The sequence below is a fragment of the Tachysurus fulvidraco genome, chromosome 26 (assembly GCF_022655615.1).
Source record: "Tachysurus fulvidraco isolate hzauxx_2018 chromosome 26, HZAU_PFXX_2.0, whole genome shotgun sequence".
Taxonomy (NCBI): Eukaryota; Metazoa; Chordata; class Actinopteri; order Siluriformes; family Bagridae; genus Tachysurus; species Tachysurus fulvidraco.
The window spans coordinates 8505735-8531349 of record NC_062543.1 but is presented as its reverse complement, the minus strand read 5'-3'; the positions used below and the strand labels follow the sequence as shown (position 1 = coordinate 8531349).

The 25615-nt window shown below is 38.7% G+C and overlaps 2 protein-coding genes and 3 long non-coding RNA genes across 5 annotated transcripts; 2 read left to right on the top strand and 3 right to left on the bottom strand.

Moving 5' to 3' along the window:
• Positions 1-1482: 1482 nt before the first annotated feature.
• On the bottom strand, positions 1483-4357 carry LOC113655207 (tubulin beta-4B chain-like). Its single transcript, XM_027165601.2, has 4 exons — positions 4192-4357; positions 3666-3774; positions 3448-3558; positions 1483-2808 (listed from the first exon to the last, which is right to left on the bottom strand). Exons 1-4 carry the CDS (start codon positions 4246-4248, stop codon positions 1748-1750), a joined length of 1338 nt encoding a protein of 445 aa, XP_027021402.2. The 5' UTR covers positions 4249-4357; the 3' UTR covers positions 1483-1747.
• Positions 4358-4602: 245 nt separating this feature from the next.
• Positions 4603-6116, top strand: LOC125140300. Its single transcript, XR_007139599.1, has 3 exons — positions 4603-4773; positions 5716-5777; positions 5885-6116. It is a non-coding gene; the product is annotated as an uncharacterized LOC125140300 (long non-coding RNA).
• Positions 6117-12841: 6725 nt separating this feature from the next.
• Positions 12842-14017, bottom strand: LOC125140298. Its single transcript, XR_007139597.1, has 2 exons — positions 13738-14017; positions 12842-13120 (listed from the first exon to the last, which is right to left on the bottom strand). It is a non-coding gene; the product is annotated as an uncharacterized LOC125140298 (long non-coding RNA).
• A 3-nt stretch (positions 14018-14020) lies between these two features.
• Positions 14021-15385, top strand: LOC125140299. Its single transcript, XR_007139598.1, has 2 exons — positions 14021-14261; positions 15142-15385. It is a non-coding gene; the product is annotated as an uncharacterized LOC125140299 (long non-coding RNA).
• Positions 15386-18314: 2929 nt separating this feature from the next.
• Positions 18315-21031, bottom strand: LOC113655206 (tubulin beta-4B chain-like). The gene is made up of 4 exons (XM_027165600.2): positions 20864-21031; positions 20538-20646; positions 20320-20430; positions 18315-19692 (listed from the first exon to the last, which is right to left on the bottom strand). Exons 1-4 carry the CDS (start codon positions 20918-20920, stop codon positions 18632-18634), a joined length of 1338 nt encoding a protein of 445 aa, XP_027021401.1. The 5' UTR covers positions 20921-21031; the 3' UTR covers positions 18315-18631.
• Between the last annotated feature and the right edge of the window lie 4584 nt (positions 21032-25615).

The window sequence follows — 25615 nt, the reverse complement described above, 5'->3', positions numbered from 1 at the left end:
GCAACACAGTGAAAAGTTTTCCTGTACCGCCTCATGGAAATACACAACGGATTTAATCATCCAGCATTTAAGGAGAAAGCACAAGCACAAGCTTACAAATTTCAACGATTCAAGCATTGATCCAATGGGCAATAACCTGACCACATATGCAAAGGAGGAAGCAGAAGGGGAAGAGGCAGTTCTGAATGAGAGAGTGGATGTTTTATTTGTGGTACAGTATATTACAAGACAAATGTTTGAATTTCAATTGGTTAAGTTGGACCCCAAACCTCTTTTGTATGTGTGTGAGTAGAAACTCAGCACCTCTGCTGTGAATTCAGTAAATCATGCTCTCATAGATGCTGTATGGTCAAAGCTGTTACTAAACCTACATACACACAATACATGGACAAACATGATCTGCACCGCACTGCACAGCTCACATACTGTACACATAAGGTACCACATGCACATTATGAACAAGAGTGGTTTGAGAAAAACAAACAAAGCATATGTGTTAATTTAGAAGAATTCGTATTGGCATAATTAGAGATGTACTGTAGAACTGAGTCTACATGTAAGGTCAGGGAAGACACACCCATTCAATATGGAGAATTCATACCCACATTTTTCTCTATCAAAAGATGAAAAAGAGAACTGAGAAGATTTATGAGGGTTGACATTAAAATGTGAAAACTGATGATTGTGCAGCGGAAATAAGTGGATGAATGATTGACAGTTGCGTTCATCAATTAGCAGGGCGCACTTCCTATTTAAACGCAGATTGGTAGTAGCCGGAAAATATCACATCTGGGTTTTTCCTTTGTTTGGCTGGCAGTAAATGCAGGTATGTGCAGATGGCAATTAGCAGTTTTGCAAATTGTTTCTTGTGTGTAACATTCCCTGATCCATTTATGCCATCCTAGCTTGCCTTTTGCCTTAATTACAAAAAAAAGAAATAACGATCGTGTTACACATTACTAGCATTTCTATTTTTTAGGCACCGATAGAACACTATTAATTAGCGAAATGTTTCTTGGCTTATATTTTTCATTAAAACTGTGTACCATTTTCATTTGTGATTAAACTCGATTCTAAGTAATTGATTCAATATTTTAGATCATTTTGAAAACTCTCATGGATAAGAAGTATATTTAAACAACATCCCCATCTGCTGGTTAAAAATACATAATGTGCTTCCTAAATAATAATGAAATCCTGCTACAAGTTACATGTTTTTAAACACTAGTTGGTCCTCAAGTGAGAGTGTGTGTGCCCAGCGATGGGTTGGCACTCCGTCCAGGGTGTATCCCGCCTTGATGCCCGATGACGCCTGAGATAGGCACAGGCTCCCCGTGACCCAAGAAGTTCGATTTAAGCAGTAGAAAATGAATGAATGAATGAATGAATGAATGAATGAATGAATGAATGGTCCTCAAGTATTTACTTTCATATGCAAACAGTCTTGTAATAAGGGAGGCCAAGAAAGCCTGCACAGCAATGTTTGATCAGATATTCATAGGTTTTTATTTTTATTTTTGTTTTAACAGTTTGAACATTTATAATTTAATTCATAAAAAAAAGATACTATTACTGTATTACTGAGTCATGAATATTAGGAATAATTATTAACCAGAATGTATTATTCATACAATTTTAATTGAGAATCATTGTATAGTGAGAACTTAAAAAAACAACTAGACTGCTTAATGATTTAGTTAAAACATTGAAATGAGCACAGTGAAAGCACAGTTGCCAGAGTTAATCTTTATGCCAACTCCTCTTCTGCCTCTTCCTCAAGCTCACCCTCTTCTTCAGCTGTGGCATCCTGGTACTGCTGGTACTCAGACACCAGGTCATTCATGTTGCTTTCTGCCTCTGTAAACTCCATCTCATCCATTCCTTCTCCTGTGTACCAATGCAGGAATGCCTTTCTTCTGAACATGGCTGTGAACTGCTCAGACATGCGTTTGAACAGCTCCTGGATGGCCGTGCTGTTGCCAATGAAAGTGGCAGCCATTTTAAGCCCTCTTGGTGGGATGTCGCATACAGCAGTTTTGACATTGTTTGGGATCCACTCTACAAAATAGCTGCTGTTTTTGTTTTGCACATTGAGCAACTGCTCATCAACCTCTTTCATGGACATGCGGCCCCGGAAGAGAACAGCCACAGTCAAGTAGCGGCCATGGCGTGGGTCACACGCTGCCATCATATTCTTGGCATCAAACATCTGCTGTGTTAATTCAGGCACAGTGAGTGCACGGTACTGCTGGCTCCCTCTGCTGGTGAGTGGGGCAAAACCAGGCATGAAGAAGTGCAGACGAGGGAACGGCACCATATTGACAGCCAGTTTTCGCAGGTCAGCGTTGAGCTGTCCAGGAAAACGGAGGCAGGTGGTCACACCACTCATGGTGGCAGACACAAGATGGTTGAGATCACCATAAGTAGGAGTTGTGAGCTTTAAAGTACGGAAACAAATGTCATAAAGTGCTTCGTTGTCAATGCAATATGTCTCATCTGTATTCTCCACCAGTTGGTGTACAGACAGAGTGGCATTGTAGGGCTCCACCACAGTGTCAGAGACTTTAGGAGATGGCACAACACTGAAAGTGTTCATGATGCGATCAGGATACTCCTCACGGATCTTACTGATGAGCAGCGTGCCCATACCTGATCCGGTGCCACCACCCAGGGAGTGAGTGAGCTGAAAGCCCTGTAGGCAGTCACAACTTTCAGCCTCCTTACGAACAACATCCAGCACGGAGTCTACCAGCTCAGCACCTTCAGTATAATGGCCTTTGGCCCAATTGTTTCCAGCCCCACTCTGACCTGTGAAAAGCAGGACAATAAGGCTAAAATATGGCTTAAATATTCCCCAATTATTATTACTATTTTTTTGATATATATATATATTTTTTTTTACAGTTGAATAGGAGAGATTAACATTATTAGACAATTTCTGGATTGGGTCTGAAAGTAACAAAAACTTTGCCCATTTATGGATTTACTTACTTGAGGTCCTACATCTTGGTTACTCAAAAACTCAGTGTGTAATAACAAATCTCTTAATTCTTTTTGGAAACAAATATTTGCATTGCTGCATATGACCCCAGGTTGCCAAAAGGGGCATTATGTATGCTGCCACAATATTAAATTACTGTGATGAAGGATTTAAATTCAGTATTTAATAGAATGAACTCTATTCAGAGTGGAACAGCATACAATTGTTGGTATGGAAATTATTTATTAGAATTTGACAGGATTACATGTCAGAACCATGGAATTGCAGGGGGTAGGGAAGACAATACCCCCCTATTTTAGTAGTAATTTCATGATTAATTAAATTTTGCAAAATGTGACAAAGGGTTAGAAAAAGAACAAAGGTTTAGCTTTCATTTTTGTCTTTTTAACTTAATCTTTAAGGAGACTTTTATACACATCTATAAAATATTTAAAAATTTCACCCACCAAAGACAAAGTTGTCTGGTCTAAAAACTTGTCCAAAAGGACCAGATCTTACAGAGTCCATGGTCCCTGGCTCCAAGTCCACGAGTACAGCCCGAGGGACATACTTTCCACCTATGGCACAACAGTATATATTTGACACAACAATCATTTAAAGTAAAAATTAAACCATAACCTTTCTGTATATGACAAATGGTGACGTTATGAATAGCCGGATTTACCAGTGGCTTCGTTATAATACACGTTAATCCGCTCGAGCTGCATATCGCTGTCACCGTGGTAGGTGCCAGTTGGGTCGATTCCATGCTCATCACTGATCACCTCCCAAAACTAAAATAACGTGAAATTAAATCAGTCTACTTCAGTCTAACATTTTCAAGCTTGTCTGAGCAGAAATTTTCCTAGTAATCATGTATAGCCCAAAGCCAGCAGGCAACTACAAATGATTTATACAATTGGCAATGTTGAGCTACGATTAAACAAACAAACAAACAAGTGAGAGTTTGAGAAAGTAAAAAATAAATAATAAATAAATGTTGAGAAAAGTAGCTTATCTAAATAATATATTTGTGGAGAGCAGCGGAGGCACACTAGCAACAACGGAGGCACAACCAAATATATATAAATATATATATTTGGTTGTGCCTCCGTTGTTGCTAGTGTGCCTCCGCTGTTGCTAGGTAACCCAAATGACAAGTAATAACACAAGACTTTAATAATTGTGTAACATTCATCTTTTAAACTTACTTTTGCACCAATTTGATTCCCACACTGACCAGCCTGAAGATGAACAATCTCTCTCATTTTGAAAAGCGTTAATAGAAATCGTGAAGGCAAACTCTCTAAAACACCCTGTTTCTCGTTGACGGTAAAATTCACGACTCGTTCATGAACTACACATTACTTGTCAGAATCAGAATCAGAATCAGAAAGAGCTTTATTGCCAATATGCTTGCACATACGAGGAATTTGTTTTAGTGTGATATGCTTCCAGTACACAGACACAACAACAACAACACACAGACAATAAAAATGAAATGAGAATATAAAAAATACACATATGTAAATACAAATAGAATGAAAAATTAATTGAAAAGTAATTATTGTATGTACAGTTGTGTTACAAATGATAGAATAGAATAGAATAGAATAGAATAGAATAGAATAGAATGAGATGCAGGGATGTATTAGGATAAGGTGGTAACAAATAAATGTAAGATGATTGCACATTGTAATTGCGTAATGGGAAAACATTTAACTGTTCATGCGGTAGATTGCCTGGAGAAGAAACTGTTCCTGTGCCAGTCAAAGGCCAATACTTTTAGAGAGGTGAGTTACAGAGACGGGATTCATTGCAGGGTTAAATCTGTTAACCGTTTGTGTTCCACAAGTTGCGCTATTTTTTACAGAACGCCGTTGTAAAATATTTTCATCTTATTTAATGATTCCTGGATAAATGTTAAATGAAATAAGTAAAAAAGCACAAGACACAGATGGATATCAGTGGTTATGTATAAATATATATGTAGGCTTGGTCGAATTATTGCTAGGGACAGTGTTCCCTGGATATAGGGACATGTCCCTACCGTCCCTGCCCAAATCGACGCCCTTCAGTGAACGTGTTCCAGATCATCGGGTTTTTGCCACCATAATTAGGATTTTGTTTTGGGGTAAATAAAAAGGTTTCGCTTCTACAAGACGAATCTGCTGATCACTGGGAATCAGAATGTTTGCATAGGTGGGGTATCTGGATGACGGCTGCACGGCAGTTGTCTCAACTAGCGAAATTAAGGACTTTGTGGCTGACTTTCCACTAAAGTCAGAGGTGAATCGTGTGTGTGGAGAGTGAGCTATTAATTGATGCTTGTCAATTAAGGCAAATGTTCTTTATATGCTGTTATGTGTCTTTTATTGGAACAAGCATATCATACAGTCACCATAGTTCCATTGTTCATTCCTCCACAGTTCATAGTCCACGCCAATCCTGAACATATCACATGTGTAGCTAAACAACTAACAAATTTCCAAAACGATGAAAGTAGCCTATAGGCTCGAACACAATGCATCTCACATATCCTTCTAAAGATCCAATGCACGCTCATATTTCACGGTCAAAAAGCTGTGAGCTTCCCCCGTACACACAAAAAACACTACCTCTATCCCAGGTGCACTCAATATATTCATTGAGAGATTGCCCCCTACTGGTTTAACATGGTATGTTCCTATACGGCTCCTACAGACTTTAACTATGACATGTTTGACCAAACTCAGGTTTATTGGGTAGCTACGATGGAAGCAAGACTTCTTCAGGGCACAAATACTAATGCTTAAAGGTATGTAACTTAAGCAGTAGCTGTTCTATCGTAACTTGTTCACTAGTATAGTATAATATAATATTAACAAATGAGTGACATATAGTTTTGTTTCTATAATTTTTCAGAGAATAAAGAAGACATAGAGCAGGAGTTGTAAAGGCAAACGACTCAAGGTAGCACCTCTTAAAAAAACATGGTCATCGCCACCATATATAACTTGTTACTCGCTAAGAGAGAGCGGAAGCTAAGACTCAAAAATGTGTGTTGTAAAGGTTATATTGTGTAACGTTATATGTGCACGTGTGTACATTACAGTGTAATTATATATATATAATTACACACACAGTATATATAAAGAAAGCCATGTAAATTATAGGAATATCCAGAATGTTTTTCTTTATTAAAAAGTGAATTACAATTTTCTAGAAATTTGTCTTTGTCTTTTATTTAACTATGAATATGCACTAAGAAATGTGATATGTAACAAATGCGTTTTGTTGTGGTCTTGCTGGGATTATACTAGCATCCAAAAGACAACATATTGACCAGCACACCAGCATCCCAGGCTGGTCGGCCAGCACACAGCATCGCAGGCTGGTCGGCCAGCAGACCAGCAGCCAGCACCTAATGCTGGACCAGCATACCACAATCCCAAGCTGGTCCCAGCATGCAAAACACACGTTATGCTGGACCAGCAATGCTGTTTTTTTAGCAGGGGCCTGTAATAAATGGAAATCAGCGCCGAATCAGCATTCCACACTTTAACATGGCGAGCGGTGGTGAAGCGAGGCTACAGTACGAGGAGGCGCCACGTCTTTTAAATCCGTGGTGTTGAGACATTTCGGTTTTGCTGTTGAGTATAATGCCGAGGACGAAAAAACGGTAAAAAAAAAAAAAAAAAAAAAAAAAAGAATGGCTGCAAGCATTGTTTTACACGTGTAGCCTACTCAAACGGAAACACTTCCAATATGGTCGCACATCTGCGGCGCCATCACCCAGCAATATCAATGTCTGAATGCAGGATAGCAGAGCAGGTAATAAAGTCCTCCAAAAAACAACAGTCCCTCGCTGAATCCTTCCAGCATACATACCCAACTGGTTCCGAGAGACACATGAAAATCAGTGTTGTAATGTAACGTAGTAAAAATACTTTGTTACTGTACTTAATTTCACGTCTCTGTACTTCCCTATTTAAATTTATGTCAACTTTCACTTTTACTCCACTACATTTCCTAGATAAAATGGATACTTTTACTCCGTTATATTTCCACTAAGCGTCTTCGTTACTCGTTACTACAAAATAAATCAGAATAAATGTGTGTGACTGCAATAAGGGAGGTTTGGCGAGTCACTGCTCCTAGATTGCATTACGCTCCGCGCGCGCTACGGAGACGCACGCGCAGCGTGCATGCGCAGTCAGAGCTGGAGGCGTTTATCTATAACGGCGGCAACCAAAAGCAGTGACATGTCACTATTCTTATTACCAGAGTTGATAGCAGAAACAAAATATTAATGCAATATCAATACTAAATAAAAAATGACATTTATTTATTTGGTCTTTGTTTTGTGAATATTTGTTTATTAATGACTGCATTCATTGGACACACTGTTTGTAGAGAATGTACACATACATGAACTGATCTGATTCAAGACTGGCATCATTACATCATGCATAACATTTTGGTGTCCACTTTTGCCATTTAATAATAGCATAATGACTTTTGATACTTAAGTACAGTAAATATCAGATACTTTAAGACTTTTACTTGAGTAATATTCTAAAAGGTGACTTTCACTTCTACAAAAGTCTTTTTCTAGTACGATACTTGTACTTTTATTGCTTTCTAATACTTTATACAACACTGATGAAAATAACAAAGGCAGTAGGGGTGTTCATTGCCAAAGATTTGCAGCCGTTTCTGGTGATTGGAGATGCTGGCTTTTGCCATCTTATTAAAACTCACACTTTTTTCAGCATCGAGATAATTCCCGACCTCTATGAAAAGACATGCAACAGTATTGTGTACGGATTGGCTCAAGCACAGAGCCTTGCTCTGACCACAGATGGTTGGACCTCGCGGGCAACCGTGAGTTACCTCACTGTAACTGTTCACTAGGAACCAGTGGACTTTTCTTTGCTTTTAAGTAAAATAAAGGAGTATCGCAATAAATCGTTTTTATTTCATTCTTCTTAACCTCTTACTGTTCCTATTGCCTAAGCATAGAATAACAAAAAACACTTTTATGTGTTAAGCCATCAGAACCGAACCGAACCGAAAACCGTGGTTAAAAAACCGAGGTATGTATCGAACCATGGGCTAACTGTATTGTTGCATCCCTAGTGGCTTATGTACAGTAAATGCTGCAGGTCGTCGCCTGAGAGCAGACTGGTGTGTTTGTAGTAATATCTGGAGGTGTTGAGTATTTTAGTATGCTTAAAGCTTAAGGTTGTGTTATGATATTATTGTTTACTAGTAGTAACATCTGATGCTCTTTGTCTACATTTAGTGTGGATTCCTCCTTTTTGTCTTTTTGATCGATATCTCCTGTTAAGCTTACAACATGGACTATTACATTACACTATTTTTGGGACACCGCTGACCTCGTTGTAGCTTTGACCTTGTATTTCTTTCTCCTTGCAAGGACACCGTATAGCATAGGTCACTAATAGGCAGACCGTGGCCTTTTGTTTTGGCTATGATTTAAAACTTCTTCAGGTGAATAAAACACATTTGTTAAAAAGGGGGGATATATAGGCCTTGCAATCAACTGACCCACCCTGTGATATCAGTTAACTTAATTGGGTCTAAACAAGCCCAATAACCCCACCCTTTACTCAATTAAAAGAACACATTCATAGAAGAACAATACAATGAAAAAACATTGCAATTGAAGAAACAGCTCCACACCTACATACACGCTCAAAAACAACATGAAAACCACCCCACATATACACAAAAGTCCACCGAAAAATAGTCAGTAAAGAAACAGACAATTTCTTAAAGTATATATATATATATATATATATATATATATATATATATATATATATATATATATATACACATACATATACATGTGTACAGTAGTATGCACATACACATATTTTCATACATACACACACATACATACATACATACATACACACACATATACATACACCAATACATGCACATACACATATACATACATATACAGTATATACATCCATATCCCCACTCCTTATAAGAATAGCTTTATATCAAACTCTTCATTAAGTTTCATTAACTTCATTGTTTTTGAGTGTGTATGCATCTGTGGAGCTGTTTCTTCCATTGCAGTGTTTTTTCATTGTATTGTTCTTCTATGAACGTGTTCCCAGGTCTGAGGAAAGTAGCCCTACATCCTGACCATGTTAGGCCCTACAGTATATACCACTGCGAGGCAGCTTTTTTTTGAACATAATCAAATCTAAATATCATTCCAGGGTCACTAATGAGCACCTCCACATGTGTATGAGAATGGCCCTGACTCCATTCAAGCCCAGGTTTAAAATCTTGCCAAGCCAAGCTAGAGCTCAGTTCTCTCACTGTGATATAAAAGGGAAAGTTAAGCACTTTATTTAAACATACACAATTTCCACATTTTATTTATTTTCTCTTATTATGAAATGTAGCCCTACTTTTATTTATTTAATGAGAAAACGTTATACATATCTACAATCATACATATGTTCAGTTCTTTGTTACATGACAATAAATATTGTCAAAAGGTTTTTGAATTGTACGGAATTTATTTGATGTGACAGTCAGGTATTGATTGCTTGCAGATGTTTATACAACTGCTAGGACACTTAAATCTCTCAATAATATAAATCTTTATGATTTATCATTATGACATTATGACCTTTGCTTCAAGAAATTTTCTCTTACTGGACCTCTTTAAATTTTAGTTGAATACCTCTGCCGTATAGTATAAGCTGTTTACTTTCTGTGGAAGATAACTTTTGGGTTGTGTTTTCTTATTAGTGGTCATATTTGTAAAAATCTGTTCGAGGGGATTTTTATGTTTCTTCTCATTAAAGTGTCTTCTTTAGACTAAAGTAGTATGTGTCTTATTTATGGAATATTCTTTCTTTTGCTTTAGTGGCTGGAGTCTCCCACAGGTGGAAGGATCTTTTCTCACTTTTCAGGTGATTGTTTTCTCTGGTGCTGGTTTAATGTGAATTCACAGGGACCTGTGAGTTGTGCTCAGAGGTGGGAAGTAACGGAGTAAAAATACTTCATTACTGTACTTAAGTAAATTTTTCTGGTATCAGTACTGGTATCAGTACAGTACTCCACTATTTATTTTTCGGACAACTTTTTACTTTTTTACACAAATATCTGTACTTTTTACTTCTTACATTTTCATAACGGACTCGTTACTTTTAGTATTATTTCTTCTCGCTGTTTCCTACCTATCATCCTATCATTGTGTGGCTTTTTCACCATGTGACTGTATTATTTACTGGCTATCAGACATAGACTGACCTATTCGGACTGGATTAGTTTAACGTGGGGACGTGGGGGTAAAGTAATTATTACCAGAGCTTCTCTGTGATTTTAGTCCCGTCCGAATGCGCCATCTCGGTAATCATTACGGACAATGTCAGTAAAGATTACGGCAACTTTTACCTTCTGTAAAAAGGTCCGGAAAAAATCCCTCAGGTAATACTAATCCCGTCCGAATCGACCCGCTGTAAATATGTACGGTGAAATTCCGTCATTTCCTGTTTAAAAGTAGTTTTTGGCGCGTTTTTCAAGCATGGAGGCGCCATGTTGTCTGTTTGCGCACGTGATAACAGGAAGCGACGTCATACGCACATGACGACAAGGAGGTTACTGTGGTGCGTAAAGCGAGTTACCCCTCCCACTTCTATGGGGTCAGAATTGTTTCGTTATTCTGAATAAATACACTATGATCCACAAATAAGTATAAAGAGTTTCACAAATATTTTTACAAATTTCACAAAAATAAATGCAATTCACAAATAAATAAAATGGGATTTGCAAATAAAAAAAAATTATAAATTGTATTTATTTGCGAATTGCTTCCTGCTCATTTGTGAATCGCGTTCTGTGCATTTGTGAATCACGGCACGCATTTGTGGATTGCCTTCTGTGCATTTGTGGATTTGAAACATTTCTAACGCCAAGACGTGCACAAGAATCCACAAATAGGTGGACTCCGCCCACCGTCTACTCCAGCCAATCACGTTCTGATTTACTCGCTCTTCACACTACCCCTGGACCCATTGATGATGCTGAAATCGTTTCCAAAGAAAGCAGAATTGAACTAACCCTTAGTGCTGGCTACAATCCATACAAGGTTACCAGATTGGGCTCAAATCTGCGACAAATGTTTTTTATTTGTTTGTTTTTTTTTATCGTATTTTGCAGTACATATTACACTGTGATGCGTTGCGAATTGTGTCAACCAGGGGCGGTTCTAGACCTTTTTTAGGGTGGCTTCAGCCCCCTGTCTGTGATCTCAGCCACCCTAAAACTATAAGTATAATTTTTACTTTCATAAATAAACAATAAAAATTACGGTAAAATGCAGAACATGTCGTCGATGGGAAAGAAAATTATGTATCAGTTTGATCCAAGAGCGATTTCTTTTTTACTTTGCTTTTATTCCATACTTTTACACGCGTGTTTTGTAGTCTTTCAAAAGTGCGTCTTCAGCTGTCTGCTTTATTATTTGAACAGAAAAGCATAGGTACGCGCAGCGTGCACGCGCAGTCAGAGCTGGAGGCGTTTATCTATAACGTTAATCGGCAGAAAGACGCAAAGACGGCAACCAAAAGCAGTGAAATTTCACTATTCTTATTACCAGAGTTGTCATATAATACATAATATAGAACTCTTCTTGTTTTAAATTCTCACTGAGGGCTAAAACCCCCTAAAGATGAAATCCTAGAACCGCCCCTGGTGTCAACCTAAAAACACGAAGTGCTTAATTTAATTAACATTAATTTTGTAAAACATCACAATAATTTTGAGTTGTTTTCAAGGACAGAGCTGGAACCTCCCTACAGTTTGGGATATGGCCTTGCTGATACACTTGGTATGCATTATATTTCCAAAAGTATTGGGTCACCTGACCTTTCCTGCTATATGTGGTTGTTTTCTGATCTCATCCCTAATGAACTGGGATGAATGTGAACGCTGACTCCACCCTACCTCACCTACATCAGTGCCTGCCTTTCGTAACACTCTTGTGGCTTAAGAACACAAATATCCATCAGCACACTGCAAAATTATATATACATATACATACACATAAATATATATAAATAAAACATGACGTCCAGTTACCAGCATGACACTAAACAGGTAATAGTACCGGCGACTTTTTACTTAAGTACATGTCAGAGCCCATACTTCTTTACTTTAACTTGAGTAAAAGAGTGTAGTCACTACTACTTTTACTGGAGTCTTTTAAAAAATGAGTATCTGTACTTCTACTTAAGTAAAGGATGTGTGTACTTTTGCCACCTATGGTTGTGCTTGTGGTTAACTTGCATGTGCAAATTATCGCTTCTCTCCCTTGGGGACTGCAGCCTGGTATTTTGAGCATTGAAAATAGTATTTGGCTACTTTGACTTGCAGCACAGAGTTCGTATATTCCCCTTGCTTTGGCAAGTATGTGAGTAGGTGTCCAGGATGTTGGGTTATTAATTGGTTTCCATGTGCATGCTTACCGCCACATTTTAGCGTAGTGGGCAGGATATGGCGGCTGTTTGGATTCAGACCATGAGTTGTTTTGTGTTGTATGTATGTCTGTTGTGTGTTTTGTTACCTTTTTTGTGTTTTGCACAACGGTGGTGACAGGGCAGTGGAGTTCTGGTTGAGTAAGTGTTCACCATAGTGTAGAGCTGCAACTAACGATTATTTTTTTTCTGTTCGACTAATCTAGCGATTATTTTTTTCAATTAGTCGACTACTCTAACGATTATTTATTTATATATTTATTTTTCTTAATCTAGTGTTCTTTTTTGATTAACTAGCTGATGCTTTGGATAACTTTACAAAAAATGATAAATACAACTTCTAATATAATATTTCAACTTTTATTACATTTTTTTCCAAAAAATACTTCAACATGGTTGTAGTTTTTACAGTATATAAAAATAAAGTGCCAAAAATAAAATATAAACAACACTTTAGCATCAGGCACGGATAATGGCATATAAATTTAAAAGCATTCAAAATGCCATATAAATTCAACAAAAGCACTGCTCAACACTGTGCAAAAATGCATGATCAGCCATTTGGGGCGTGCAAACAGTGATATCCTTTTTATGAAAGAAATCTTGTACACAGCTTTGCCTCTTCCTGAGGAAAAAAACAAAACAATAATTACCATTAGGAACCAAATTAAACATGAAATCTATGAATGCTAACAATATATAAACTGTACTGTATTTCAAAGAGGGTAGTAAATCTGCATATTTTTAAATGAACTGAATGTGATTAATTACAATGTTTAATATGATTACTTTACAATATTAATTGTATTCAGAAAGCGTAGTGAATGTCATTTTATTATGAAATACAGAAAGCATTTTAAACTCATAACTAATGAGATAATTTGTTATTAATCACGTACTTATGATTATATTTTATTGGCTTGTGCCAAAAGTAAACAAAAATCTATATGTTCACGTACACTACTAGATTACAGCGAACTGTTAATGTAAATCTAGTAGTTAATTTTAAGTCTACAGTATGTGTGCATAACAACCAACAACCAGTTCATGTAAATTAAAAGTTAAAGTTTGCTTTATCGTCGGCAAAGTTATACAGTTACACGGTATATGTTTAAAGTTTATACCGTTAGCAATTAGCATTACCATTATTAACTACCATATATTATTTAATTCTTGACCAAAACACAGCAGGTAAGAATGCAACAATTACTCCCAAATCTAATTGTAACAATAAATACTTACAAAGATGGCTCGTCCTTTTGAGGTCGGAGAGCGCCAGGATGTTTTGTTCTGAGGTGCTGCCATTTTATTTGGCCTCTGTTTAAAGTATTCCCATACTTTTGCTAACCGTGGTCTAGCTTTTTGTGATAGACTGGAACTTTCTCCATTCCCAGGAGCAGAAGCCGCCGTTACGCGAGATGAATGTAAACAGTGTGACGCGTCGACGCATTTCACGCATGACGATGTATTTTCGTAGTTGACGTAATCGATGACGTCGATGCGTCGTTGCAGCACTACCATAGTGTTTAATTATCCAAGATGGTGGTGTGTGGCAGTAGTACGCTAGGCTAAAAACAAACCTTAACCGGCTGGCGGGCCAGTTGTCATTGGCCAATTGTTTGGGTTAAGTAAGCTGCAGCAGCTGTTGCGTCAGCAACATCAGATAGATCAGCTCACCCAAGTCTTGGCCGGTATTCACACCACTTCTGCTTGTGGTCTTATGTCTCGTTCCACTACAATGATTTGCAAACTGTGCCAACAACCAGGTAGTTTTGCTTGTGAGTTCCTTGCCCTCAGTATTGTCCTCTTGCTGCATCATCATCCTTAGCATCCTTTGGCCAGCACATTGTTTTAAACCGTCAGAAAACAAATTCTCACTGGGCTGCTGAGCCACAGCTCAGTAGCGGGCTCTCATGTTTCTCGTGTATTTAATGGTAATGAGCTGGTAGCATGTTTGGTTTCCTCATGACCACATTTGGTTTCCTCATGACCACATTTGGTTTTTACGATCGGGGTGTTTCAATATACTGTTTGATTGATACTGTTTCAATGGTGTCCACTATTACAGAGAGTTGCTTTCGGCTGAGGTTTGAACCTTTGGCCATGATCGGTTGCGGTCCTGACAATGGCTGCAGCTCCAAGCTGCCAGTGGTCTTGAAATCCCATATGTTGGTTATATTAAGCTGGATATTGAATTGTGTGGAAGCGTAGTCTATAAAAGCAGTGTATTGGTAGTTCATGATCCCCCAAGAGGTAGTACAGGTTAGGAAGTATGAAAATCGACATATTCCACCATCAGTGCCTGAGCTGGTATAGACTCACATTAGCCAGCTCCTTGATGCACAGATTATTGGGGTTATATAGTTCTACTGTATATGCCTCCCTGGTGGTGCTGTTGAGGAAAAAGGACGGGAGCATTCATTTATGCGTAGGCTATCAGCAGCTTAATTCTAAAATGCATAAAGATGCTTTTCAGTTACCTCATATTGAGAACTTTAGACTGTTTTTTTACACCTTTTGCACCTTCCAACAATTAATGGAGCGCCTTTTTGGTGACCAGTGACACCAATCTGTATTGCTATATCTGGATGATATCCTTGTGTTTTCCTCCTCCTAACTGTATTTAACTGTTTCATTTCCCTTCAGAATTGGTGTGGCCAGCTATAGCAAGAGTGTGCCTTCCTGTGTGTCGGTGGTGGTGCTTCTGGCAGTTGCAGTGCTTAAAAGAGAGGTGTTGTATGTCTTATGGTGTTGGGGTGCATATCTGTTGTTTGTCCTCTGGCATAACGAAGCCTGTATCCAATTCTGGAGAGGTACCAATTGTGATTGTTTGTTTTTGCATATGAATGAATTTATGTGCAATTTGAAATAAAGAATTTTGTAATTACAATCCGGTCTGGTACCTGACTCAGCCGTAACTGAACCTGTGTGTCCTTGGAGCTAAATGCAATGGTGAGTCCCCGGTAATAAGCCCCCAGGGTGGCTATTTATTTGTTATTCATTTAGCATGAAGCAAAAGTCTCCACATTTATAATGATGGCAGATATGCGTTTAGGGTAGTACATGATATTTGCCACATTGTGGAAATAGAGGTGCAGTCCTATAAACAACATCTAGTGCAATATGTAAATGTGAAGCATATACAGGAAAACTGACTCAATTTCACAGTGAGTCAGTGTGTAATGCCAAAGCGGATACAGCAGCAAAGGCAGCCACACAACAATACTCTATGAATAAAGAAACTTTATGTATTTTGAAAAAATGTACTCCCACAACTGACCTTGAAAACCTTCAGGCACTTTTAAAGGAAGAACACAGAGCAGCATGGAGAAAAGCAGGATGTGTAGTAAGAAATGGGGTTGGGTACAGCCCTAATGACAAACCATGCATGCCAAATAAATTGTTTCCTTACTATGATAAATTGTCACATAAGTAAGACCATGCATCAAAAGAAGCAACGTACAACAGTATCTCTAGATATTGGTACACATAAGGCTCCGAAAAACTTTGTGAAAGATGCTTTGTTATTGTGCAACCTTGTCCTCTATTCTTTCACAAATACCTAAACAGGTAAAGGAGGCATTGCCCAAAGCAATGTAAATAGATCTGCACAAGCCATGCGATTGGGTGATTGTGAAGGATTTCAGGAGGAAGGGCTGGGACAGTTCCAGCTACTTCTGAACATGTATTGAAGTTTGCAGAGAGAGACATGGATTCACTTTAGCCATTGTATGTGAGTCCCAGAGCCAAAGTTGCTAGGAGGAGCAAGGAAGTATCTTAGTGCACATGGTGCTAGTAACTTTTCCTGTTAGCTCTAGCTGATTCTACTTGACACATAAAGTGTCCGAGTTGGAAGAAAAATCTGCCATAGCACAGCATGTTGACACTGAGAGAAGAAGCAGCTTCATCTGAACCACCTGAGTGCCAGAACAGAAAAGAGTCTTGTAGTATACTTACCTTTTATCTAGAGAATTGGTGGGGCCAATCAAACAGTGCGGGTACAGTAGCTCTGAGGGGGCGAAGTCAGTGTTTTGAATATGAATTTCAGTGTTTCTACAAAGCCAGTGGAGGGATCGGATCAGTGGGGTGGTATGCAAAAACAAGACTTGTAGCTGCATTTGAAAACTCTGCAAGAGATTGAAACCCTGCAAGGGAGAATGATATGCTGATGTAATATTGTACTTGATCAAGCTTAGCTTTATAAATGTACTCATGTTCTTGATCGATTACGTGTACTGTGTTATCTAGAATTTTCATTCTCCAATCTCTAAAATGTTTGGTAATGATTAATAATTTTGTAGATTGTCCTGGGAACAAAAGGCGGGAATTGTGATGGAAATTTTTTACAAAGAAGAAGTTCTGGCCTTCCATGTGCAGGACTAGAAGTTTGCTGTGACTAGAAATTGTTATTACCAGAGATTTTTGATTTTAAATTATAGGAGGGTCAGAATGAGCTGGAGACAAGTTGGCTCATAAGCAACTCAAGGCAGACCTTGGTAAGGGTAAGATTATCCTGATCAGGAGATGATCCGGTGTTGTCCATCTAGCCAGTAATTGAGTACAGTATGTTTTCCTTTCTTCAGTTTCTACAGTATGTTTGTACAACAGCACAAATAAATTAACCTTTTTACTCTTGCTCATGCCTATTAGTGTGCTATTTTATCAAAACTTCTGCAACACAGCTTTATGTGCCAGGAAGCCCTTGTGCCTGTGTAAGCTTCTGTCTCTCCCTTTTGGGAGTTTCTTTCTGTTCTGGTTATAGTCTCATCACTTGTAAAAAAAAAAAAAAGTGCTTGCTTACTGTTGCTGAGGATGGCCTCCATGGAGGGTGGCCTCCATGGAGATAAGATTGATTGTTGTGTATTTAAGCATTAGTAGAGTCTGTCAAATAAATTACATGATAAACAGAAGATCGGTGATAGTTTACACCTTATCACATGCTGAAAATCATTTTATATACATCATACATCGTATTTTATTTTGAACAAACAAAACCAGGTCAAAGCTTTTGTTAAGTGAATCTGTACCCTCTTGATTTTCATCGACCTTTTCAGTCTGATTCTATTTTGTTTTCCTTTTAATGTTATAACTTTTGTATCATTTTTGTTTTTTTCACTCTCCTGTAAGGATTTCTTATCCCTAATATCAACAGTAGCCATTACAAAAACAAACAATGTCATTACTTGTCACTCACTGTCACGAACATGGGATACAACAGACCCAAACGCTGGATAGCCAAAATAAACGGTGTTAAATCACAAAAGACACAAAACATGACATGGACTAGAGACAGGACAAAACAACAGTAGATTCCGTGCTGCACAAGGCAACATGGTACAGTTAAATAGACAGGGTAACGACAATGGGAAACGGGTGTGGAGACAGGGAGGAGCAGACGAAGGCGGGGCAGACACGTGACGAGGAACGTAAACACATGCAAAGTCCGGGCTGAGTCCTGACACTCACATTATCATGGTATTTTCTTTAAGTAATTTTTGCATGAAATATAAAAATATTCACATAGAAATATACGATTTATTTGTGAGAACACAGAATGCTACTTAATTACAACACATTACTAGCATTTCTATTTTTTTAGGCACCAATAGAACTATTAATTAACGAATTTAATTAATGTTTAATTAATGTTTAATTAATTTAAACATCTGTTGGTTAAAAATACCTAATGTGCTTCCAAAATAATAATGAAATCATGCTACAAGTTACATGTTTTTAAACACTAGTTGATCCTCAAGTATTTACTTTCATATGCAAACAGTCTTGTAATAAGGGAAGCCAAGAAAGGCTGCACAGCAATGTTTGATCAGATATTCATAGGTTTTTATTTTTGTTATTGTTTTTACAGTTTGAACATTTATAATTGAATTCAGAAAAAAAATACTATTACTGTATTACTGACTCATGAATATATAAGGAATAATTATTAAACAGAATGTATTATTTATAAAATTTTAATAGATTGCTGAATGATTTAATTAAAAAATTGAAATGAGCACAGTGAAAGCAAAGTTAAACATTTCTTAGAAATTTTGAAAGTACACAGGCTTAGTTGTTAACTGTTAACTTTTTACATGGAAATTGTGAAAAGAAGAACATGTAAAAGATTAACAGGTCTTTATGGCAACTCCTCTTCTGCCTCTTCCTCAAGCTCACCCTCTTCTTCAGCTGTGGCATCCTGGTACTGCTGGTACTCAGACACCAGGTCATTCATGTTGCTTTCTGCCTCTGTAAACTCCATCTCATCCATTCCTTCTCCAGTGTACCAATGCAGGAAGGCCTTTCTTCTGAACATGGCTGTGAACTGCTCAGACATGCGTTTGAACAGCTCCTGGATAGCCGTGCTGTTGCCGATGAAAGTAGCAGCCATTTTAAGCCCTCTTGGTGGGATGTCGCATACAGCAGTTTTGACATTGTTTGGGATCCACTCTACAAAATAGCTGCTGTTTTTGTTTTGCACATTGAGCAACTGCTCATCGACCTCTTTCATGGACATGCGGCCTCGGAAGATAGCAGCCACAGTCAGATAGCGGCCATGGCGTGGGTCACACGCTGCCATCATATTCTTGGCATCAAACATCTGCTGTGTTAATTCGGGCACAGTGAGTGCACGGTACTGCTGGCTCCCTCTGCTGGTGAGTGGGGCAAAACCAGGCATGAAGAAGTGCAAACGAGGAAAGGGCACCATATTGACAGCCAGTTTTCGCAGGTCAGCATTGAGCTGTCCAGGGAAACGGAGGCAGGTGGTCACACCACTCATGGTGGCAGACACAAGATGGTTGAGATCACCATAAGTAGGAGTTGTGAGCTTTAAAGTACGGAAACAAATGTCATAAAGTGCTTCGTTGTCAATGCAATATGTCTCATCAGTGTTCTCCACCAGTTGGTGTACAGACAGAGTGGCATTGTAGGGCTCGACCACAGTGTCAGAGACTTTAGGAGATGGCACAACACTGAAAGTGTTCATGATGCGGTCAGGATATTCTTCACGGATCTTACTGATAAGAAGCGTGCCCATGCCTGATCCGGTGCCACCACCCAGGGAGTGAGTGAGCTGAAAGCCCTGTAGGCAGTCACAACTTTCAGCCTCCTTACGTACAACATCCAGCACAGAGTCTACTAGCTCAGCACCTTCAGTATAATGGCCTTTGGCCCAATTGTTTCCAGCCCCACTTTGACCTGTGAAAAGCAAATATAATATGGCTTAAATGTTCCCCCAATTATATATATATCATATTATGATATATATATCATTTTGTTTTATTTTTATTTTTAGTTTTTTACAGTTGAATAGGAGAGATTAACATTATTAGACAATTTCTGGATTGGGTCTGAAAGTAACAAAAACTTTGCCCATTTATGGATTTACTCACTTGATGTCCTACATCTTGGTTACTCAAAAACTCAGTGGGTAATACCAAATCTCTTAGTTTTTTTTTTAGGAAACAAATATTTGCATTGCTGCATATGACCCCAAGTTGCCAAAAGAGGCATTATGTATGCTGCCACAATATTAAATTACTTTGATGAAGGATTTAAATTCAATATATAATAGAATGAACTCAATTCAGAGTGAAACAACATTCAACTGTTGATATGGAAATTATTTATCAGAATTTGAGAGGCTTACACACATCTACACGTCAGAACAATGAAATTGCAGGGGTAAGGGAAGACAATTAAATTTTGCAAAATGTGACAAAGGGTTAGACAAAGAAAAAAGGTTTAGCTTTTCATTTTTGTCTTTTTAACTAAATCTTTAAGAAGACTATATACATCTAAAAAATATTTAAAAATTTCACCCACCAAAGACAAAGTTGTCTGGTCTGAAAACTTGTCCAAAAGGACCAGATCTAACAGAGTCCATGGTCCCTGGCTCCAAGTCCACGAGTACAGCCCGAGGAACATACTTTCCACCTATGGCACCACAGAATATATTTGACACAACAATCATTTAAAGTAAAAATTAAACAATAGCCTTACTGTATATGACAAATGGTGACGTTATGCATAGCCGGATTTACCAGTGGCTTCGTTATAATACACGTTAATCCGCTCGAGCTGCATATCGCTGTCACCGTGGTAGGTGCCAGTTGGGTCGATTCCATGCTCATCACTGATCACCTCCCAAAACTAAAATAACATGAATTTAGATCAGTCTTACAATTTTCTAAACTTTGTTGTACAGTTGGCAATGTTGAGCTACGATTAAACATATATATATATATATATATATATAATTTGGGAACTGTGTACCTTCGTTGTTGCTAGGTAACCTAACCAACAACTAATAATGCCAGACTTTATGCAAGACTTTAATAATTGTGTAATATTCATCTTTTAAACTTACTTTTGCACCAATTTGATTCCCACACTGACCAGCCTGAAGATGAACAATCTCTCTCATTTTGAAAAGCGTTAATAGAAATCGTGAAGGCAAACTCTCTAAAACACCCTGTTTCTTGTTGACGGTAAAATTCACGTCTCGTTCACAAACTACACATTACTTGTCAGAATCAGAATCAGAATCAGAAAGAGCTTTATTGCCAAGTATGCTTGCGCATACAAGGAATTTGTTTTAGTGTGATATGCTTCCAGACACAACAACAACACACAGACAATAAAAATAAAATGAGAATATAAAAAACACATATGTAAATACAAATAGACAAATGAATTGAAAAATAAATTTCAAAATAAATAAAAAAATAAGTATCATATGCACAGTTGTGCTATAAAGAATAGAATAGAATAGAATAGAATAGAATAGAATAGAATAGAATAGAATAGACTGAGATGCAGGGATGTATTAAGATGAAGGTGGTAACATTCATTCATTCATTCATTCATTCATTCATTTTCTACCGCTTATCCAAATAAATGTAATATGATTGCACTTTGTAATTGTGTGATGGGGGAACATTTTACTGTTCATGCGGTAGATTGCCTGGAGAAGAAATTGTCCTTGTGCCTGGTTGTGCTGGTTTTTCGGGCTCTAACTCTAAGGCATCCAGAGTGATTTTCTGAGCACTTTTCCTCACTCTGGATATATACAGTTATTGAAGGGTGGGCAGAGGAAAAGCAATAATCCTTTCACCAGTCTGAGCTGAACTATGTAGTTTTTACTACAAAGCTGTTTTTGAATTTCTGACCTGTGTGCATGACTAGAAGTTGATTGTGCCTATGAATTGTTATTACCAGAGATTGTTTACATAAAATATTAAATGGTCAGAATGAGCTGAAGACAGATTGGGGTATAAACAACTATAGGCAGAAATCAGAAGCAGGTTAAAAGGGTAGAGAAAATCTACTTCACAATCTATTTCAAAGTGAGTGGCGGACATCTTGTGAGTGAATAGGCCACAGCGGATGAGGATCAATCCTGCTTGGAACTGCCCTACTGAAATTGCAGTGCGCTTGAAGGTGTCTAAGATGGTCTCGACGTCATCGTCTGCCGTTAACTTGGAGAGGCGGTCCTGAGTGTTGCAGTCAGGTGCGGGCAGTGGGGTCCTTGCTGCCTGTGAGCTTTTCTTTAAATCCGCTAACTCCTGGGTGACACGTTGGCGGCTCTTCACCAGCTCCTGGGTCACCCCATGCTGTTGTAAACTGGATTGCAGAAAATGCTGCAGAATTTGCTCCATACTCGGGGCCGGCTCTGCTTCCATGTTCCATAATCTGTACCTACCTACCAAGGCCTTCTAGAGCTTCTACTGGAAGCTGTTTGTGCTGATTTAAGAAAACAACTGCAATTTTTAGTCACAATAACTTCCAGTCACTAGAAGCATAGAAGCATAGAAGGACAAGGCCTTATAAACATCTCTAAAGTAAAAATTCCAGTGGCCTTTTTGGCCTTTTCCAGCTTTTTGTAGTTTCCTTCCAGGAGCATAGACAGAATAAACTCTTTCCTCATGGAGAACCTGCAAAAATAGCATAAAGAGACAGAACATTAACCATAGCCAAATAGTCTCCGCTTTACCTCCACTCTGAGATTAGCTCTCCGCTGTGTTCTCTTGCCAGGGGATGAGTGCCACAGCGGCGCTCCTGATTGGCCACCGTCTTTTTGGTGGGAATTTTGCCGCCCCGCCTTACCCTCTGAATTACTGGCACTGACCTTAGTGCTGCACGCTTTGCCCTGCTGGTCAGCAGCACTGTCCATGGTGCTGCACTGCCACTGCTTTCCTCTCATGGTATGATTTTCTCTGCGAAGAGCACAATTTCCTCCGTAACAAGTGGAGGTGCGGCAGCCACCACCACAGCTCTCAAAGTCTTCAGTGTCTTAAGTTTTTTCAGATGATCCTGACCTGGATGGACTTGCACCATTGTCCCAACCAACTAGGAATTTCCAGTCCTATTTGATAGTAAAGGAAAAGATCACCATGGTGGAAGTAGTGGGACCTAATGGTCACCGATGTTCAGGAACACTTCAGGAACAATGAAGAACACTGAACATGCTCATGACCTCACCTCCCTCACCTGAGAGGGGTCAGAGGAAAAAAGTTTGGCACTGAGCTAAAGAGATTCTGCAAAGAGTTTCACCCCACCTCAATGAACTGAGGTGACTACTGGGAAGAAATTACAGGCTGATATCACACAAATCAAATGCAACTGGCCTGAAGAAAATGTGTGTGCAGGGCACCCATAACATGACAATGGAAGAGTAAAGTCAAGTCAAGTCAAGAAGCTTTTATTGTCATTGTCATATATAGCTGTTGCAGTACACAGTGAAATGAGACAATGTTTCTCCAGGACCATGGTGTTACATAAAACAAAGACAACGCTAAGGACTTAGTAAGTAGTCCTAGCCAAATAAAGTGCAACTGTGCAACCTGCTGCAAACAATGCAGGACAAGACAAACAAGACAGTGCAGAACAAAAGACTGCAAACAAAAAATACAAGACAGTACCCTGTCGGAACTCAGAGCCCGCCTCCGAGTGGACACATCGCAGGGTGAATCGCACTTTCAGACTTTTAGCTGAATATTGAATATTGAATACTATTTAAATTAACTATTTAAGTATTTACTATAAAATTAACTATTTACATTAACTATTAAACAATTTATCTAAACTAAACTTTACTGTTACACTATAACTGATACAAATTAAACAATGAGAAGACTTTCCAAACCTGGATGAGAATGAGCAAACTTCTTTATTGCCGCCAATCAGCCAATTCCATTGAGCTCAACGAAAAATTTTATAAGTCAAAAGTAATCAAATGAAAAAACCAAGCAAGCATCCCCCTGCCACCCAAAAAAGTACGAACACAAAAAAGCAAGCAAGCAAGAGCCCCCTCCAAAGGAAGGGCAATCTCCTCAATATATACCCTGGCACCTCTAGGTGCCTTCTATACATTCAGGTAATCCCTCCTTTCTAAATTCCCCTTACTATGCAAAATACACAATAAGACCTCCCCTTATTTCCCAGAAAAAATCTGCCCTGTTGTTTTTCCCAACTTACTTCTGCATTGTTATTAATAAATATTTTGCTGTTAAAACATGTTGCTAAAAATGTGCTCCAGAGATCTTCTTGTCTCTTATTCTTAAGTTATTTTGCCACTCAATCTTCCATAACACAGACATCTTGTGTATTATCCTTTTTTTACAACTATATTAAATGAGTAAGTTTCCTCGTTTCATTTCTTGCTATTGTATATGATTTCTACTGATTATATAATTGATTGATTATATTAGCTTTATGAGTTTGAATTATGATAAAAGTTCTTGATTATATAGGTTATGTTGTATTGCTGTTTTTGCTAAGCCTTTGCTGTTATAATGTTGCTTTGTATAAAAGTGGAGTTCTATGTTGACTCCTTTAGCTTACTAAACCTATGAGCTGAACATTGGTATGATCTCAGTCTGTCCCTGTCCAGACTGGGCTTGCACACACATGCATATTTTAAGCCTTAGTTTCTCTAGTTCCACTAAAGGTCAGGTTGCCTCAATCTCAAATTCAGCAGGTCTGTCCACCTTCATGAGGCCTGTTTCAGCTGAACTCTTGATTTTCAATTCCTCACACATCATTCCTTGATCATGGGGCTCAGACTGACTAGGCCTGACAGCACTGAGTCTGGATACTTTTACTAAGTTTATGATTATAATAAACTTCTTTTCTTGTTTACATCTGGCCTACAACATCGCCTACATATGTCTTATGAAACCAATTGTAATATTTTGCAAGGCTTAATACTTTACTTTGGTTATAGTATTGTAAGGAATAATACCTTAATTATTTTTACTAAGATTTTTCACAACATTACTCCCCGCTTTGAGGCTGTAAAGTAATATAGTAAAGGTGTTTGCACTATTATTCCTTCTACAGTGATCCATTGAGACTCGGTAATCTGAGTCTGAGTTTTCCCTGAGAAGCCCACTGTCTTTATTGCTCTACGTGTGAGGGGAAGCTTTGAGCCTTCTTTTCCAATGCTTGTAAATGTTGCTCCCGTGTAAATGAGGAATAGGGCCTGTATTTCATTTCCAATTCCCAACATAATTGTTGGTTCTTGTGCAGGATGCAGTGAGGTGGTAAATTGCACCAGCTCCCCCTCTGGCTTCTCTAGGCCTCTTCACATTCCCCCTGGAGCTGGCCCCATTGGGCTCTTCCTGGCGGGACTGGGGCTTGTCCTTGGACTCCTGGGCCCATCCATTGGCCTGCCCAATTTCCAGCTACTTGTGGTGTTACCACAGGCACTTGCTGCATTCCTGGCAGCCTTGTTGTTTGTTGAAGCATAGGTGCAGGCATTTGTTGCCTTCCTTGATTATCCATGACTCCTCCTGTCACCCCCTATAGGGACAATCTCGCTTCCAGTAACCTGGGTTATTGCAATTCCAGCAACTTCCTCCTTGTCCTCCTGTTCCCCAGGCAGGTCTTTGTGGAGGTAGTCTCCCCTGTCCTCCTCTTCCTCGACCTCTCCCTGGTCCCCAGCCACGCTGTTGAGGAGCATACTGAAGATTCATGGGTTAATTCATTGGGTATCCCATTGGATATTGCATCATGGTTGGGGGCACTGGCTGCGGTTGTGCCATCACCCCCTGTGGCATTCCACCACTCGAGGGTGGTGGTGGTGCTGCCTGACCTGCAGGTGGCACAACAATGACTG

Excerpts from the sequence above, each read along its gene's own strand:
- LOC113655206 (XM_027165600.2), bottom strand. The coding sequence starts at position 20,920 with ATGAGAGAGATTGTTCATCTTCAGGCTGGTCAGTGTGGGAATCAAATT. Across the intron at positions 20,647-20,863 it reads GGAATCAAATTGGTGCAAAA|TTTTGGGAGGTGATCAGTGA; the intron begins GTAAGTTTAAAA and ends ATGTTATTTTAG. Across the intron at positions 19,693-20,319 it reads ACCAGACAACTTTGTCTTTG|GTCAAAGTGGGGCTGGAAAC; the intron begins GTGGGTGAAATT and ends TGCTTTTCACAG.
- LOC113655207 (XM_027165601.2), bottom strand. The coding sequence starts at position 4,248 with ATGAGAGAGATTGTTCATCTTCAGGCTGGTCAGTGTGGGAATCAAATT. Across the intron at positions 3,775-4,191 it reads GGAATCAAATTGGTGCAAAA|TTTTGGGAGGTGATCAGTGA; the intron begins GTAAGTTTAAAA and ends ACGTTATTTTAG. Across the intron at positions 3,559-3,665 it reads GTATTATAACGAAGCCACTG|GTGGAAAGTATGTCCCTCGG; the intron begins GTAAATCCGGCT and ends GTTGTGCCATAG.